Source organism: Cajanus cajan, chromosome 10 (genome assembly GCF_000230855.2).
Source record: "Cajanus cajan strain Asha chromosome 10, NIPB_CcT2T_4, whole genome shotgun sequence".
Taxonomy (NCBI): domain Eukaryota; kingdom Viridiplantae; phylum Streptophyta; class Magnoliopsida; order Fabales; family Fabaceae; genus Cajanus; species Cajanus cajan.
The window spans coordinates 42,459,822-42,478,610 of record NC_138526.1 but is presented as its reverse complement, the minus strand read 5'-3'; the positions used below and the strand labels follow the sequence as shown (position 1 = coordinate 42,478,610).

At 32.8% G+C, this 18,789-nt stretch overlaps 1 protein-coding gene across 2 annotated transcripts; it reads right to left on the bottom strand.

Moving 5' to 3' along the window:
* Positions 1–1,327: 1,327 nt before the first annotated feature.
* ALA2 (aminophospholipid ATPase 2) lies at positions 1,328–16,930 on the bottom strand. 2 transcript variants are annotated; one of them, XM_020373782.3, is made up of 25 exons: positions 16,773–16,930; positions 15,213–15,436; positions 14,154–14,367; positions 13,039–13,155; positions 12,784–12,876; positions 12,499–12,673; positions 12,234–12,400; positions 11,572–11,676; positions 11,263–11,360; positions 11,022–11,164; positions 10,012–10,108; positions 9,759–9,868; positions 9,510–9,674; positions 8,185–8,339; positions 8,029–8,109; positions 7,735–7,855; positions 5,644–5,750; positions 5,218–5,349; positions 4,775–4,928; positions 4,327–4,444; positions 3,359–3,532; positions 3,080–3,131; positions 2,726–2,853; positions 2,276–2,426; positions 1,328–1,897 (listed from the first exon to the last, which is right to left on the bottom strand). In XM_020373782.3, exons 2-25 carry the CDS (start codon positions 15,335–15,337, stop codon positions 1,556–1,558), a joined length of 3,324 nt encoding a protein of 1,107 aa, XP_020229371.1. In that variant the 5' UTR covers positions 15,338–15,436; positions 16,773–16,930; the 3' UTR covers positions 1,328–1,555. The 2 variants fall into 2 exon arrangements, with proteins under 2 accessions (XP_020229371.1, XP_020229370.1); XM_020373781.3 differs by having other exon boundaries at positions 16,669–16,826.
* Positions 16,931–18,789: the final 1,859 nt, after the last annotated feature.

Here is an 18,789-nt window from a genome sequence, read left to right as displayed (position 1 = left end):
CTATAACGCCACTAATGAATTTCAATTTCATAAAACTATAAATTTTATGTCCAAAATGCATTAGGGAAAACTATGATGTTAGATTAGGGAGAGTTACATTTTGAAATATTAAACTATCTATGTCCATTAAAAAAAATACACGTATATGTATCGTTAACTCGCTATTCAACCAAAGAGGGACATTAATTCATAGAGCAAAACTTGGACATTAATGCAATCATACAATCTTATCCGAAAGACAGCTAGATTATCCGAAAGACAGCTTGACAGCTAAGGTGGTAAGGGAATGACCCATAGTGTTGTGTTTGCAATTACTCTTACGAGCTAGTTTGTGAGCTTGGGATGGGTAGTGATTGCATAGACTCCATCAAATAATATGGTATAGGAAGCAACCTATGCTAAAACGACCGACCCATTATAAGCTTTGAAGTCCACGACCTGCCTCTGCCTTCGTTGTCAGTTTGGTTTTTGTTAATAAAAGAAATTAAACGAGCATTTACGGGATAATTAGTCTCTCTTATTATGCTTGTGATTTTCTTCACCCGTGAATGAATAGATAGAACTGTTGGCACCTTGTGAATGGGAGCGTTTTAGGTGGTAGGCCAATTTTATGCGAATCTATTACTGCTGCTAAATGCCTACGTTGTCACTGACAGATTCTCCGTTCTCGGCTTCTCGTCATGACATGTAGTTTGGTTTATTTGAATAATACATCAAATCAAATTAATACTTGAAACTACATATATCAGCCAAATTATTTTTTTAATATAAAAAAATTAACCCCTAACTTCCATAATTGTCAGACAATTTTACTTCCCAAAATTAACACTCGTCAATTTAATCTCTGAATTTGACAATTATTCAATTGATTGAATCTCTAATACTAAAGATTAAATTAACTGATGCTCAACAAAGTCAAGAATAATATTAATTCCAGTATTTAATCTATATATTATAATCAACGCTACCTTGCCATGCAATTTGTAGCAGAGTTCTGACGACGGTTGGTGGGGAACATGGACTTAGCGGATTAAGTTCTCGCTTTGAGCAGCATTAAAATGGTCGCCAAATTTGTATGCATCTGCCATCTGCATATTAGTATGTTGACGTCTCTGCACGAATTATCATGTTCCAGATGCTTCTACAGAAGAAAACCGACAACGAATTTGGCATTCCTTGACATGCCCAGTTTCTTGACCGGCCATAAGTTACATTACTCTTCAATAAATAGAATATAACCCTAACTGGAAAACTTTGTAAGGTGAAGGTATTGCAAAGGAAAAAAATCAATTGCGTCTCCAACCGGAAGTTGGAAAACAAAATGTAATAACAACAATAATATCAAGCCAATCAGATATATAGAATTATGAAAATTCATTTCCTTTTGGCTTTACATCAACAGTTATCTAATGGCACTTGAGTGTAGGCTGTGCAGCCCAATTTACAAAAAATAACATTAGTATACAAGGAACTAAATGTACTTCGTTAGTTTCAATCAAAAGGGGTAAACAACTAAGATGCGGCATCTGGAGCTCTTCCCAGTTGCTCCTTAATCTCAGTTATCCTTGCAATTTCTTGTGTAGCTGGTAGAATGCGTTAATCTTGATTGTGAGTGGAAAAAATCAAATGGTGCTCCTGTTCCAAAAGATCTTCTGGTGGCATTTGGAGAATCTGATAACAGAGGTTCATACACGGGATTTCTGTTTTTGGGTTGAGTTATTGACAAGGTAGAAACATCTTTCTCTATAGATCTCTGCTGAGGCTCAATGGTGCCGAGAGACAAAATTGGCCCACCCAGACGTTCAGCTTGCTGAAGTGTATTGATTTTGCTCGGTCTATATGTATATCGGAAGTACTTGATGGCTAGAATTGGACCCATCCCGGCCGCAACCATGAGCTGTATGGAATTATAGTTTCCATCAAAGCATAATCAACGTATTTGTTTGCAAAAAGAAACAGATTTGAAATTTATCAGGAAAAAATAATTCAATGCACATGAATTATGTAGAAAATTGTGACAAGATTCCTGTAGAATGTGAAATCTCGTGATCTAACGCAGGAAAGGAGAACAAGGAAATATCAGAGGTGTGCTTGTTTTGTTTTTATTTCAGTTCTACTGGAAATTACAACATCTATTTATTTTAATGTTGTTTCCAATTTTAAAGAATTAAAAACAAACCGTGAATGCATCCCTGATGAAAGTAGAAAGGTACGTGAGGGAGGAAAATGAGATGAAGAACTTCATCAGGCGCAAAAGGGGTAAGAAACTACTTACAAAAAGTGCTATCCAATATGACGGTTGTCGACACAACCGGAACATAATTGTATACATCCCAGATGAAGGAAGAGCACTGAAGATCCAGTTGATGACATAAAAGGCAGCCAAATTACCCCATATAGCCATATGTTGCAGTATAGTAAAGGAACTGTAGGCATAAAAAATGAATCAGGTAATCAAACAAGAGAAACTTCCTCAGCAGGATGAAGCAATGCTTTCAAACTAAAATAACTGTTTCCCCAGTTCCCATGCCAACCAAATAACATTTGCAACCAAGCAAAAAAAAAAAATATCCCCTCGCCCCCCCTAGCACCACAAAAAACAAAACTTTCATTGACAATGGAAACATTATACACCATGTAGTTCTTTTAATTCATTACTAACAGTATAGAACTCAAAGTCGAAGAAGTAACAATTGCATTAATAACTACTAATATTAAAGCTTACTTGGTTTCCATTGTTACTACGAAAGCCTGCAACCATATACATCCGGAAAGTGCAACCATTGAAACCTCCTCCATTTCACTTTTATCATAAGCATAGGCATGTATGCTTATCACAAATACAACTATTGCCTGCAAAATACAAGCAATACTAATGAGAAATGAACAGACAAATAAAAGTTTATGGAACTAAATAATTGATTTAGAGCAAATAACTTAAAGATGTTTTTCTTTTTCCAGGAGCAACACATTAGTCATGACTCATGATAATGAGCATCCTATGAAAATCATCTCAGTAATTTATAAATAATTGGTTAATATCAATATAACTACCAAACTGCTTACAAACAACACTTACATGGAAGAGAGATCGCCCAAACCATCCCGCAAAAGTACTAGGATTTAGAAGCCTGTTCCAATATATATTGTCAATTTAATGCTTACCAATGAAATGGCTACTCAGTGCAAGTTAAACATTTTTTCCCCTTTTTGGTTTATTGAAAGGTTATTCAGCTGTTATAAATTTTGATTGTTCTGCTATAACAAAATTTTGTTTACTTGCACTGAACTGGAAATTATTCAAAAACAAGACTCGAAGGCATTTAAACAGCAAGGCAAATAGCGCATAACTACAAACCTTCCCGCTTGGCAGTAAAATAAAATTTGAGGATGTTGCATCACAGTTTTCTCACTAAGATCTTTGTCAAGCACGCTGACTAAAACAGGAACACTAGTGTAGAAAACATTATAAGCCATCAAGCTAACAGAATTGAAGAGGCTAGTTCCAGAGACACCTGAAATAAATGAAAAACTGAAAATGCAACCATCAGAACCTTAAAAATTAATAGATCAGTAGAAAGAAATTGGAATGTCTTTCTTGCATTACGGCATTCATAATCATGAACATAACCAAAAAAGAATAAAGACAAAGGAAAAGCAACAGACTTTGTTTTCCTTCTTTTTCTTTTCTGGATTACTTGTGGGTGTTTTTGTCTATGAAGCACCGACACGTCTATAGAATGCCGTGTCAACGAGTTCAACATGTTTTTGAAACAACACTTGTTAGACACACCATGACACCCGCTTGACACATTTACTTACATCATGTCATAATTATTATTTTTTTATTCGGATACCTCTAACACAACTTTAACACCTTTTTGACATGATTAAACATGAACTAAAAGATTGAGTCAACTTCTGCTCTTAGTTAAACTCTTATCTAACACTCCTATTATACAAAAAATTAAAAACTCAACTTATTGCAAGGTTCTTAACATTTTTTTATCTATGGTGAGATTTATTTTCATAAGGATTACCTAATGTTTTAACTTTTAAGAAATATGGTTCATTTTCTAAGAGTCATTATCTTATAAAAATTGTTAAGTTTATAAATACATGTCGTGTTCCCGTGTCCTACTTTTTGGACATTAGTAGTGTCCGTGTCATGTCAGGTGTCCGTGTTGGAGTCGGTGCTTTATAAGTTTTTGTCTAATTTATGGTAAACAGCTACCCAAGCCTTTCTGGAATGGGGCATTTATTTTCAAAATAATTTGCTGCTTATCAGGAAAAGAAAAATGAAAGCCAATGATAGAAGAAACTCACAAGATTTGGATGAAGCATATCAGTAGGGACTTATAAAATGAATACTGAGATAGAAATGCTGTACGGTTGTAAGAGTAGCGTCCATGAACCAGAATTAACCTCTTCAAGAATCTAAATTCTGAAAGTTAACAAAACAGTCATAATTTCAGAGTTGAAATCTGGTAGTCATAATCAACTAATGGAAGAATGATAAACATCGGTCTTCCTTGTATAATACCAACCACCGAAAAAGATTAATTTTCATGAGCTGAACCAAATTATGGTTGTGAAGAATAACAAGGAAAAGTTATTGATAAAGGTTTACATACAGAATGGAATCAGTAATTTAACCGTGTCTGAAATAAATATCTGACAAATTCAAATGGGAGAAACAAAGGACTGTTGGGGAACTGGGTTAAATAACTTGAACCATCATGATTGCACCTACAAAAGGTGTAAAAAGGCTTACTTCCGATACTGTAATCAGCTGCTCTTGCTGCCTGCAATCCTTCTCTTCCACTGATGCCCACACCAATATCAGCTTGCTGTATCATCCTTACATCATTCCCACCATCACCAATAGCCAATGTTCTATAATCACATGATTTTAAGATCTGCACAAGCTGCAACAAGTAATGGTATACAGGAAAAATCAGTGCCTTTATTTTCTGATAAATTAGAACAGAAATAATACAAACTACAGTATTACGTTCCTATTAGAGGAAAACATAAGATACTAGTCTTCTTGTCCCCTTCTTATTGCAATTTGTTAATTAAAAGGAACCAAGATAGCAAAAGCCTCATATATAACAAGGATGGAAACTAGAAATGAAAGGAATGTAAAGCATAGCTTCATAAAACAACAGAAGGAAACATATAACTAATAAGTTGTCAACAAAAAAATAAAAACACCTGTGCTTTTTGTGATGGTGTCACACGACAACATATAGCAGTCCTTGACAAAACTGCCAGCTCAGTGAAAGCTTTACGGTAGTGGCTAAGGGCGATCTCAAGTGCCCAGCCATCAACAACAAAAGCTACATCCTGTTGAGAGAAGAATGATCAGATGAACTCCAAAACCTTTCAATTATCTTGATCTTACATGTTTGCTAAAAAGAAGGTCCCAGTCAAAACACACAACGTGTACAAGAGGTCCATCACTAGATTTTATTTTAGACATGAAAAGCTATTTATTAGAGAAGACAAAGGGGAAAAAAGGTACAAGAACAAATAACAAGATATCCTCCAAAATTGAAACCATAAAATCCTAAATCCAGAATAATCAAGAAAAATAGAATTAGTGGATTCTAAGATGATACATAAATTGATAAGCAGTACCTTGGGTTCTGAGGTAGTTATCCTCATAGTACGGAGCACTCTCTCTAAACTCCTACAAACCTCATCTTCTGTTTTGCCATCAATTGATAGAAGCTGTCCCTTTGGTTCTATTAGTTTTGAGGGGAGGGAATTGTAAGAATAAAAGCTCATCAGTATTACCACCATAAATTAAAAAACTTCCAAAAAAAAATGTATAATGCTAACCAGACAGTAAAATTTAAAGCAAGTTATGAACATACACTCATGCAAAAGCTCTTCAAAAATGGGTCTATATGCACAACAAATAGTTAAGTTGAAGTTGTGTTGTTTATGTTGATAAGCCAAGCTGTGAACCAGAAGCTTCACTTTTTGAAGCATCCTGAATAGGACTTTAGATATTTTCAAACTCAGAAGGTATTATATTTCTAGATATTTCCTGATTCCAAAATTTTACATCATTCTGATTACTAAAGTTGCCATCAACGGAAAAAAATATTTATTTTATGTCCATCAATTGATAGAAGCTGTCCCAGTCCCTTCAGTTCTTAATTTGGAGGGTGGGATTTGAAGGAGAAGTTGATAACCATTAACACACATTCAAGCTATTAAAAAACAGGACTATATGCACAACAGATAGTTAAGTGGAAGTTGAAAAAGTAATCTTATTTATGTTGGTAGCTGTGAAATTTGTTAAGATGCACATTTTAAAGCATCCTCGAATAGGGCTTTGATATATTTTCAAATTCAAATAAGGTATTCTAGATATTTACTGATTTTGAGGTATTGTGTCATTCCAATTATCAGTGTTTTGTCAGATAGCTGGTGAACAGTAAATTTTATAAAGGTAAGTTTTCTGACTGTTTTGGAATGATCATTATTATTAAGTTTTATAATGGCTTTCAACTTCAGTGCACAACTAATTAGAATTTACATTATTTATTAAACTTATATGAATATTAAAAAATGTTCTATTAATAATTAGTGCAGCATAAATCACCATGGACATACCCTAGATTCTTCAAAATTTCAATATCTCACACTGGAATTTTCTACTAACATTTGATGCCAAAAAATAAGAAAAGCCTCAATCTTATATGTTGTATTTCTCTATATTTAACATTAAATTTATGCCTCCAATTAATAAATAAATAAACATAAGAAATTAAGAATGAGCAACAAGAAGCAGAAAGCACATATCCTATGGGTGTAAATAGACAGAGTAAACAAAGGAAAGGGAAATAGAGAAAGGAAAAAAGTGATCTGATATTTACTTGAAGGGACTTTTGAAATAAAGCAACTCTGTTATGAAACGGAGCAGAGCTACATGTTTAAATGGGAGGCACCCCCACCCCAAAATTAAAATATTCACAACAAACATACATATACACACACATGTACATACATACAATGATATAAACAAGATACGTCCCTACAAAAATGATAATGGTAATCCTACAGTTAACTACTTCAATTTAACAATAACAAAAATACAAGTCCTACCTAGAAAGAATTTGTAACTTGCTATCCCATTGACTAACAGGCAAAGATTTACTTCTGTTGAAAGGATGATTCATTACCACTTTGCATTGCCAAAACCCATGTTGTGTCTCTGTGTACTAGTATTTTAAAAAGTTGATATCTTTTAACTTAATCCCTTCAATGGTACTTTTTCTCTTTGGCTACCCCAACTAGAATACTTTAGCTGTGTACTAGTATTTTAAAAAGTTGATATCTTTTAACTTAATCCCTTCAATGGTATTTTTTTTCTCTTTGGCTACCCCAAGTAGAGCACTTTAGCTCCACCCCTGTTAGCAGTACAGAAGAGACTTGAGAACAACCATCTGTTGTTCTCCTTTTGTGCAGTTGGGACAGTGTTCACCACTTGTACACTTACTCCCCAAATAAATGGGAGACATACAGAAGAAAAAGATGTGATAAACACAGACATAGGTTTATCAGTTTCTACAAAAACAGGGAGAATAGCAGACTAACTAACCATGGATCATTTTGAGACTCTAATGCTGCTTGATTACGAACACATTCAGTAATTGTACTATTTACACAACACAGAAGAAAACTACAATATTCTACATGATTTTAAATCTGAATCACCTGGGGAAATAAAGTTACATGACAGAGCAATTTGTATTGCAGTATTCTGCTTGTCTCCAGTTAGCATCCAAAAGTTTATTCCAGCTTTTCTTAGTGTTTCTATCGTTTCAGGCACTCCATCCTAAAATGTATAATATAAAAAAATGATAATGGGCATATGTAAAATCATGAGGGAAATTCTTTCTTTAATTATTTCCCTTCTATCTAAAGTAGACAGTGATTCAGTAAAATTATAGGGATTTAAAAGTACTATCTATATATCAGATTGCTATAGCAGGTACAGCAAATATTCACCTGTAAACGATCCTCTATTGCTGTTACACCAAGAATATCCAAGTCATGCTCAACTCTTTGGCAGACCTCGGCTACTCTCCACTGTGAAAGATATTAAACTGAGAAAGAGAGCTTTTGAGTTAAGTACATAAAATTGGCGTTAAGTGTGCCCTTTACCTCTCTGTCAACCAAAGTGCTACTGGCCTCTTTAAACATCAAAGACCATTCTCGATATTCGTCTTTCTTTAACTCACGCCAAGCCAAACATAATGTACGTAATCCCAAGTGAGCATATTGCTCCACAGCTTCAATGAAATGTCGAGTCTGCTGCCCTGCAGTAAGCATTGGTGTCAATCATATACAATACAACTTTATAACTGTTCAACAAAAGGCATGAAAGTATTTTTAATGTCTGGGTAATCCGCAGTTGGTTCACTTAATTTTAGCACTTTTACCAGTCAAACTATCCTAATCACTTAGGACAAAATCCATTTCAATATAAAACCAATATTAACATAATCCAACCTTCATAATAATGAGTTAGCATTGTGTGTGTTTATGAAAATGAGAACAATATATCTTGACCATATAACTAAATGAATAGTCAAGATTCAAGATTAAAATTAAATAAAACCAATTTTAACCATCCATGTATAGTTGTATGGGTAAGATTTATTGTTCTCATGGTAACCAATGAGGTCACTTCACACTTGTCACGCCCTGTATACACTTTGCACTTGATACGCCATATATATACATATATATATATATACACACACACATATATATAGCTCAATTTGGTTGTGATTGGAAGTCCTAATCACAAACCAAGTTATGACCTATATTTAATTTATATTTTTTGTCAGTCATTTAGAGTGAGATGAATCTTGTAAAATTTCACAAATTTGTGGCCGAAGCCAGGCCCTATTATGATCATTCAGAGCCATTCAACTCATCTAAATCATGTGATAAATTCTGGTTAGATCAGATTTGAAAGGTTGGTTCCAATCCATACAAAATAGGTCAGTAAAACAACAGAACAGTTAAACCCAAAAATAAATAAATAAAAATGATATGGACTTGGGTATTATGGGGTGCCTAAGTCCCATATCGAGTAGTATGAATTGGTCAGTGGAGTACATAACTGGCTTGGTTCTCCCCCCTTGACAGCTAGCTTTAAGGGAGGGTTTCCCAAATGCCTGAGTGCTTATCAAACTGACAACATTTAAGCACCATATTTGGCAAGGAAATACTAAAAATAAGTTGTTCATGAGTATTTAATCTTGATATCCCACTCCCTACTCATCTGAAATCACTATACTACTCTCTAACTCAAAACCACCAGCAGGCCATATTAGTATGAAGAAAAGAAAAGGAAAAGGAATCAGTAACAATGTATAAGCAGGCATGAAATGAAAATTTTGAATTGAAAGAAAATCCCTACATAAATATTATATGAATATCCTAAAATACAAATGAACAAGAAACATAAATAATCATACCCGTACGAGCATATGGAAGAATAGCCTCATCTGCTCCTTTTGACAAGAGAAGTATCTTTCCATTTTGGCAATCTTTCAATACTACTGACATTCTTTTCCTTTCAGAGGTGAACTCTAAGGTTTCCAGGACTTCATACTGAAGTATTGAAGAGTTGAACTTGATTTCTGAAATATTAAAGAAAATGATTATATGAACTCAAGTAATCAACTAGTCAGTTATGCTTTCAAAAGTAATAGCAAGTGCAGTACCAAGAATATTTCCACTCTTATTAAAGTAAACCATATGCAATCGAGCCGCAGCATGAACAAGGGCATCCTCATCCTGAGACTGCGCCTTATACAAGATATCTCCAGTTTTGCTAAGTATGGCAGTACAAGAAAACAAGTACAAATTAATAACTAATACTATTGGAGAATGGAGCTTACTAAAAACATTCTAAGAAATTTATCAGTCTTAACAGTTAGCATATCTGGTGTCCTAGAAGGATAACGGCAGAATCACCTTAGCATAGGTACAACAGTATTACATATTGCCATAACTGTAAGAAATCGTATAACGTCAGAAGAACCACTGGAAACAGCATTGAGAAGCTCTACATCTGCACATCACAATGAAATTATTCAGAGGTTAAACTTGCAATATTAAACAATTACAGAAGAAAATATATCTTCAAAAACAGTTGGTGAATAAACAAAAAAATCAATGAGTGTATGCATAAGCAGAAAAGGGAGTAGAGAAGGAACAGAAGTCATTTCCCTTGTGTTCATAAATAAATATGAATCATTTCAAGTTCCCGATGTACTGATTCAGACAATCTTTTAAATTTTATACTATCTCCCATGCATTCACATTTTTTACCAAAGATATCTTTCAATGAAAAGCAATATTCAATATTATTATATCAAAGGATATTAATGCTTATTAGTTGAGAAACTTAATCTTCTATTTCAAGTAAATAGCCATACATGTCATAAAAAAGAAAACTAAGATTTCTAAAATTAAGTGAATCAAGTAAACCACTGGAGCTGTTAATGCTGGAGTTCTGAATACCTCAAGTATGAGAGTAGTCTGCCTTGATCAAGGATTTTGAGAAAAATCATTAAACACAATTAGAACCAAGTGTAAACTGCTATTGCAGCTGCTTGATTGTATACATAATATTCTCTTTTGATTTCAATTTATTTAGGATATAACTATGCCCTTCAGTATTGTTGTTGAAGGACACAAAACATATAATCCTCTTTTTTGGTAGATGGCAACATAATAAATTAGTTTAGATTTCTCAGATCATTAAGCTCACAAGAACGATGGTATTAGCCATGCCTAAGATACAATACACACTAACACAAATCCAACTCATTTATTCAGGAAATTTTCAATATATCAACTCAGAGAATTGATATCTAGACGCGAGGTTATAAATTCCAGCACACTCTCTGGTTAAGGAAAAAGTTCTAAAAACAACTATTTAACAATAACAAGGCAACAAGAGTTCCTCCAACCAACCAGACCTTTCAATGCATCTCCATTCTCATTTCCGTAGAAATTGCCACTGATACAACATCTTCTAAATATCATCTTATTCTCAGTCAGGGTGCCTGTTTTGTCTGTTAAAATGTACTCAACTTGTCCCAGGTCCTCACTTATCGCTGTACTGTCAAATGTAACAAGCATCATTAATAAAATAAAATGTGTTGATGTATAAGTTCCACAATGTAGTTAGTAATCAGGAAGGAACTTTCAGTTACTCACTTTGTTGCATTGGATGGAATACTAGTCTCTAAGTCAATCATCTGATGGTCCCAGTCAATAAATTTTGCATACAAGCTCTTCACCAAATCCAGAGATACCTGCCAGAGATGGAACAGTTGGTTGTATCAACATCAGAAATGGACATCCTCAAAATATTTACACAATCTTAAAATGTTTTGGAATTAAAAAATAATTGGTATCAGCACTTTTGGTTATCCGTCCAAAAATCATTTTTTTGGTAAGAACTCAATTTCTAGTGATATATTTTCATTTAGTGTATATACGGCCAAACTTTTACAACCAGCTTACCTTAATTGAAATGGGTATCATGATGGAGCAAAGAAGCTCAAATCGCAAAGGGATGACCAACAGTTCATACCAAGGACCTTCATGAGGGTAAAGAACATACCATTGCTTTGAAAAACAAACAAACAAGCAAACATGAGAATCCTCTCGCACACATCTTGAATATCACATTGCAAAACATGGAAACTTCAAGAGAATGGTAAAAGATAAGGCATCAAAACACAGCAAAATTCTACAAGAAGTAAGATTGAAAAAGAAATCCATTAATGATAAAATAGCAAGATGACACATAGAAAGTTACAAAATTAGTGGTCATTCTAAAAAAAAAAAAAAAAGATGCCTTAGTATACGTTGAAATAGGGAGTAAAAGTCAAAAGGATTGTGAAGATTATCTCCTAAAATAAACCAAAGGCCTGATTATTAATAGTTACACTCAAGTAAATGGTCCACATAAAACCTAAAGGAAGCAACAAGCCAAGCCAACATGCTCTTGTTAGAAACAAAAATAAAAATTGCAAAGGGTGCATGTTCCTTCCATGGAAACAATGAAAGGACAATATAGGAAAACACAAATAATAAAGATGGGTGAAGGTATCCTGATAGGTATAAAGATTTGATACAATTATCAGTGCATAAGAAACTTATGTTCAGAAATTGTGACATACCTGCTTAGCTTCTGTATCCTTCCAAACATTACCCGCTACGCCAAGAACCAGAACAACAACAATTTGGAATATAAATATAGCACCAGTCAACTTGTCAATCATGGCATCCATAGCAGTAAGCTTTGGTTCTGGTATACCTCTACTCATGCCCATTTTGGTTTCATTGCCTGAAGAAATACAACAAATGCCACATACAAAATTTAAACTGTGGCTGAAAAAGTATACACGGTTCCAAGAATTTAATACATCATATACATGGACTTGCCTGTATATACAGCCACTCCACATGCCCATTCAGTGTTTCTCAAGTAACATGACTGAAGAATTGTGTTTTTAATGGTTAACGGGCATATATCATTATCAATAAATGGGGGAAACAACCGCATGTTTGCATCAAATCTCCTAATGTCTTTATCTGGAGAAGGACACTCAATTACACCCTATACAAACACAGAGAGTGAGAGTAGTTAAGTAGTTGTTCTATATAGTTACTCTTGACTGTAAACTTATAAAATTCTACCAAGTATAGTTACTTCAGATGAAATCTTGCCTTAATTTTGTGCAATAGTTCAACATCAATTCCCATGCAAGCAGAAGGTATGACCCGTGTCTTCAGATCAGTTTCACCATCCAGCGCAGCTGTCTGAATTACATGTCATAGATAAGGTCCTTAAAAACGTAAATATTGAATTGTCTCCCCCAAATGGGAGAGAAGAAGAAGAAAAATAGTGGAGCAATATTCCAATTTCCCTGCAATGCCGCAGAGAGAGGAGACCTGCTTTAGCATGTTTCACAACATAATTACCTCGATATAGCAAACTCCTTGAGGATCAGAGGTGCCAATCAAAACAAGGTCACAAGGCACTTCATCATTTTCACGTAGCCATACTATATTACCTACATGAATATCCTGGGCTTGGATCTACAACACCGCCAAGGAAAACCACCCCCACCCAGAAAAAATCATTAGATTCACATGTATACGAGAGCACACCATATGATTTTTTTAACTGATAAAGCTTATGTAATTCTTACTACCTACAATACAATGCAGACCAAGTTGTACTTGTATGAGAGCTAAGTAGATGTTTGAAGTCCATGGTATATCTTTGAAAAAAAAAAAACATAAAGAGCTTTTATGATATAGCTTATTTTAAAGATTTTATTTTCAGAAGCTACTACTTTTAGCTTCCAAGAGAAGTGCTAAAACAGCTTCTTTTATGTTTTTGCCTTTTTTCCCAATGTATCTAATTATCATAATTTTAGCATGATTTTTAATTGATAAATCACTCTTTTCTCTAAACAGGCTTGAACAAAACAGATCCTAAATTATTTAAATGTCACAAGCAGGGTTTGACCATATATCTAATTAGAATCATAATGTCATACAAATTGATGCTTCAAGCAAGTCTAAGGATTATTCTTCTTATAGATGAATATGACGATTGGATCTTACATGTAAATAATAATGATGCATGAGAATGTGCTTATACACTTGAGAATCACATAAGGTTTGAGAAAATACACAGGATGTATATTAATAAGGAGTATATTCTAATGAGGTATGCATAATTAAACTGCTGAAAGACACAAGTATAGCTATAAATAATATTTTAATATTTCAAATTTTCAAAAACCCTATCAGATACATCATACATTATGTATAGGATTTTGATTAAAGTTAAAAAAACATCAACTGAAATGAAAGAGTAACAATATCTTGAAATGATCAGCAGATTATACTCTTTTGTAGATAAAAGTCAAAATGGTGTATATTTATTGAAAGTTGAAATGATGATCAATGGCTGGAAACTGTAAGTTTAAATCTTTCCTTACATCTTTTACTGTTTGAGTGTTCTGTTCTCAACTCCTAAAAAACACAATATAAATATATTCAAGAAAATTAAATATGCTTCATACAAGTTTCTTGACGCTCTTCTTGACAACCCAGACTTCCTTCTCATTTGCCTTTTTGTCTGAAAGATATCTATTGTAATCATCCCACGCCTCTTTTGATGCAGAGACAGCAAATATAAAGATAAGTGGACCCCATGTACTGGCAGGATTTACTGGAGTAATGAGAGGCCATAACTGCAGGCAAGCTATCAGCAAAAAGTACTGATTCATGAACCGGCTGAAAAAAGGATGAAATCCCAAGGATTAAAGATAGTTCCGTTTAATTAGAAAATGAACATGAAAACTTTCCATGCAGGAAATCTCATTTCACTTAATAAAAAAGATTTAATTAATCCTTTGGTCCCTACACTTGTCTCATCTTTGCGGTTTAGTCTCTATCAGTATAAAATTAGGTTGCACTCCCTATACAAGCAATTTTTTTATGTTTTAGTCCTTATACCTCCATTCCATTTTGTGGTGGTTTTACACTGGCAGAAAACTAACAATAGGGACTAATGCATAAAAAAATTACTTGTGTACGAACTAAAACAGAGTTTCTAGGTATATGGACTAAAATGAAAAGGTAAGACAATGTGTAAGGACCAAATTATTAGTTAAACCTAATAAAATTAACTGCCTTGGTCATTCATAACACTTAAGGAATATTGAACGATTGAAAGAAAACAAGGCTGAATCCCTAGAATATATGATGAGTTACATGAAAGTCAAATTAAAACTGCTTGGATCCTCCACATTAATAATTAATTGCAAGAAAAAAAATTTATAATTGACCATACATGCTCCTCAAAACTTCTGAACTCTCCCTTTCTACTTGACTACTTCTAATTATATGAATATGATGCTTGTCTAAAACCTATAAAATCACACAGAAGATCAAACATATTCCCCTCCTTTCAGCCAAACCTTTGTTTTCAATATCAAAGAAGATAGAGGAGATAACACTCGAGAACCCTAAAGGTGCGCAAAATTGCACATACATGTGCATAAAATATCATGCCATTCATAATTAAAAATAAATAAATAAATAATAATGAGCAATAGCAGCATCAGTAGAAAGATTACCTGAACTGTTCCCATAAATTTTTTGGAAGAAAGTTTAATACAGTATATTTTCTGTTTGATATACGATTATCACAGTAAATATCATGAGATGATTCATCATCATCAATGTAAACATAGCGCTTCATTGTTAAACTCTGAGCATCTGTTTATGTATAGATTATTTCTACAGCTTCATTGCAATGCTCAAATGGAACAATTCTGAAGAAACCTCAATCAGTCACATCCTGCAAGGGAAAAAAAAAATCAGATTTGCACATAAAACTTGTTATCATGAAAAATAGAACCAAGAAAGGATATCAGCTAACAAAGATAACAAGATTAAAGGATTGAGCCCAATTCCAAATATTTTTTCCATAATTCTCAAAATAAACTGAGTATCTTGATGTACAGGCTACATCAGCATATTAAATATCATGTTATTCTTGACATATCTAAATGCAAATGCTATCATTATATTCAACACAAAAATATTCAAGATGTTCTGTGCATAATACCTTTACCAGTTTACCTTAAGCTAATTATACCCAATCACAACTGAATGACAAAATTCATTGAAAGAAACAGGGCAATTCAACTTAAAAAAGGTATTGCACAATCTTATTAACAACTAAATATCAGGGAAAGGCCTCAAAATGAATAAACAAAGACAGAACCAGAGTATGGCAGAAGAAAATCAGTCACAATTTTACATATCGATCCATTGCATGCCATTCCATATCACATATCGTACATTTAATCTCTTTCCAAAGAAAACAAATAACAAATCACTCGATTTTATTTTTAAACATGCCAACTGATGTACGCCTGAGGAAGAAATTCCTACAAGGCTGGAAAACTGTGGGCTTGCAGAAACTACAAAAAATCATTTCACAAATTCGAAAATGAAACTAACCCTGGGGATCAGCTAGACGAACACTCACCAAGATCATAAAACGCCAATTTCAACTCGGTCAACTAGAATAATTACTATAGTAATACGATATGAAAGTTTTTCAGAGCTCATCTCAATTAATTCCTATTCGGAAAACTCAAACTTCCTAATACAAACGAAAATGAAATCAACAGAGAAGTCGTTTCACTCATCCTAAACATATATCAATGAAATTCGAAGGAAGCAACTATGAATTTACGAATAGTAATACGAAGTGAAAGTATTTCGGAGCTCATCTAAACTAATTCCAATAGGAAAACTCAAACCTCCTAATACGAATGAATGAAATCAAAAGTGAGGTCGTTTTGCTCATCCTAAACATATATCGATGAAATTCGAAGGAAGTACCAATCAGCTATGATTATGAATCTACGAACAGTAATACGATATGAAATTTTCTCGGTGCTGGTCTCAACTAATTCCTAATTGGAAAAGTCAAACTTCCAGATACGAATGGAAATGAAATCAACAGTGGAGTCATTTTGCTCATCCTAAACATATATCAACGAAATTTGAAGGAAGTACCAATAAGCTATGAAACCTCGACAATCGAGAGCGATCGAAGTCGGATTTCGAAATCGCGTTCGCTTTCAATATAAGGAGAGTTATGTGATTATCAGAGACCGTACCTGTGATCGTGAATGACCTTTCTTTCTTCCTTTCTGTTCTGCACCAATACGAAATACGTGTGCTTCGTATAAAATACGTACGATCCGATTTCAAAATTTTGATAATGGGCTATGTGAAATGTTCATCTATTTCGTTGGGCTTTGGGTATGGTTTCGTTGCAAGTGATGGGGCAAAGGAGAGTGAAGTGATTAATAGTAGTTAAAACTTCAAATACTTTTTATAATTCATATTTTACCTTTTAGTTTTTATATTTATAATTTACTTTTTTAATCTTTTAAATTTTTATAATTTAAAATAAAATAATATTTGATTAATTAAAATTACATTCCTTAAACATATTAATTTTTAGTTGTCAAATACTACGTGACTATATTCATTAATTCAAATAAAAATAATTTAAGATAGATTTTGTAATATGTAGACTTGTAATTTTTTAATTCTTTTAGTTATTATCGTTAATTTTTTAATGTCTCTTTTGTATTAAGGTGATAGAAGTATTATTCAACTTTATATCTTATGTCAAATTTATTTTATTAAAACTATTATAAATTAGAACTTTTAATATTTCGTGGTTCTTTTATATCAACAATGGTTTCAGTAACAGACTTCACAAAGTTCAACATAAGAAACATGAAACATTGAGAGATTTAATTTAGAGTAAATCCAGCAAAATAAATTTAATATAAAAATACAAAGTTGAATTTATATATCAACATTAAAAAAATGATAGAAACTAAAAAGATTATAAATTTGTAAGTATAGAAACTAAAAAAAATGTATCTCAAACTATATAAACCGAAAAGGTTTGAAAAAATAAGTATATGGATTACAATGATCTAGATTAAAATATTATTTTTTCTCTACAGTTTCACTTATTTTACCTTTTAGTCCTTATAGTTTAAAATATATTTTTTAGTCATAAACTTATCTTTTTTAATCCTTTTAGTCTCTTTTTTTATGATAGATATTTTTAGTTCCTACACTTCTAATTTCTTAATCTTTTAGTCTTTATCATTATTTTTTTATAATATTGTTTATTTTGTATCGTGATAGATGTCTTTAATTTTGTAGGGGTAAAAAAATGATTTCTTAACAATAGAAATGAATATCGTAAGTAAAGACATAAAAGAGACATGAATTGAAAAGTATAATTTAGAATAATTGTAGCAAAAATAAATTCAAAATCAAACACAAAATTAAATATCTTTATTACATAACCACAATAGAGCCAACGTTACAAAAGACTAACGACATAGATTAAGACGAATACAAAAAAATAAGTATATAGACTAAAATGACTTATCTTAAACTATATAGACTAAAAAGAATTAAAAAGATAAATATGAGGACTAAAAAAATTTATTTTAAATTATAGGGACAAAAAAGTAAAGTAAATAAAACTATAAAAAATTTTAAAAAAAAAATGGGTCATTACTAACATGACCCTCCACCAGCCAACCATGTTATCCAACTAATCTTGTTTTACTCTCATACTAGGCATGATCATTGCAACCCAACCACAAAAAAATGGTAAGCTTATGAAAGAATCAACATAAATAACTAAATAAAGAATTAGTTTAATCACTACATCACTTAAGCAATTCATCACTCATCATACATACAACTAATGGAAATCAATTAATAATTGATCATCATATAATTTACTCATAATGGATGATAATTAACTAGTCAACTCCAAACACAACAGAGCAATAGCGAAACCATTGATGGCATCAACTAAACAACTGAGCAATTATTAGATATCGAATAACAACTACTAAACATTTGTACAATGGATGCACCATCATGCATAACAACTAATGAAGATCAACCACAATTAAGGTGAGAAGTTTAAGTCGCTTGATCCTACCAAATCACAATGGGTAATATAAAATCAGAAACAATGACTAGTATAAAACTAGAAACAATGGTTGACATGGTGGCCAGATTGATTTCCCAGGTTTTGCCACTTAAACTATGAAAGTCTAATACTATTATCGGAGTAGAACAGAACAG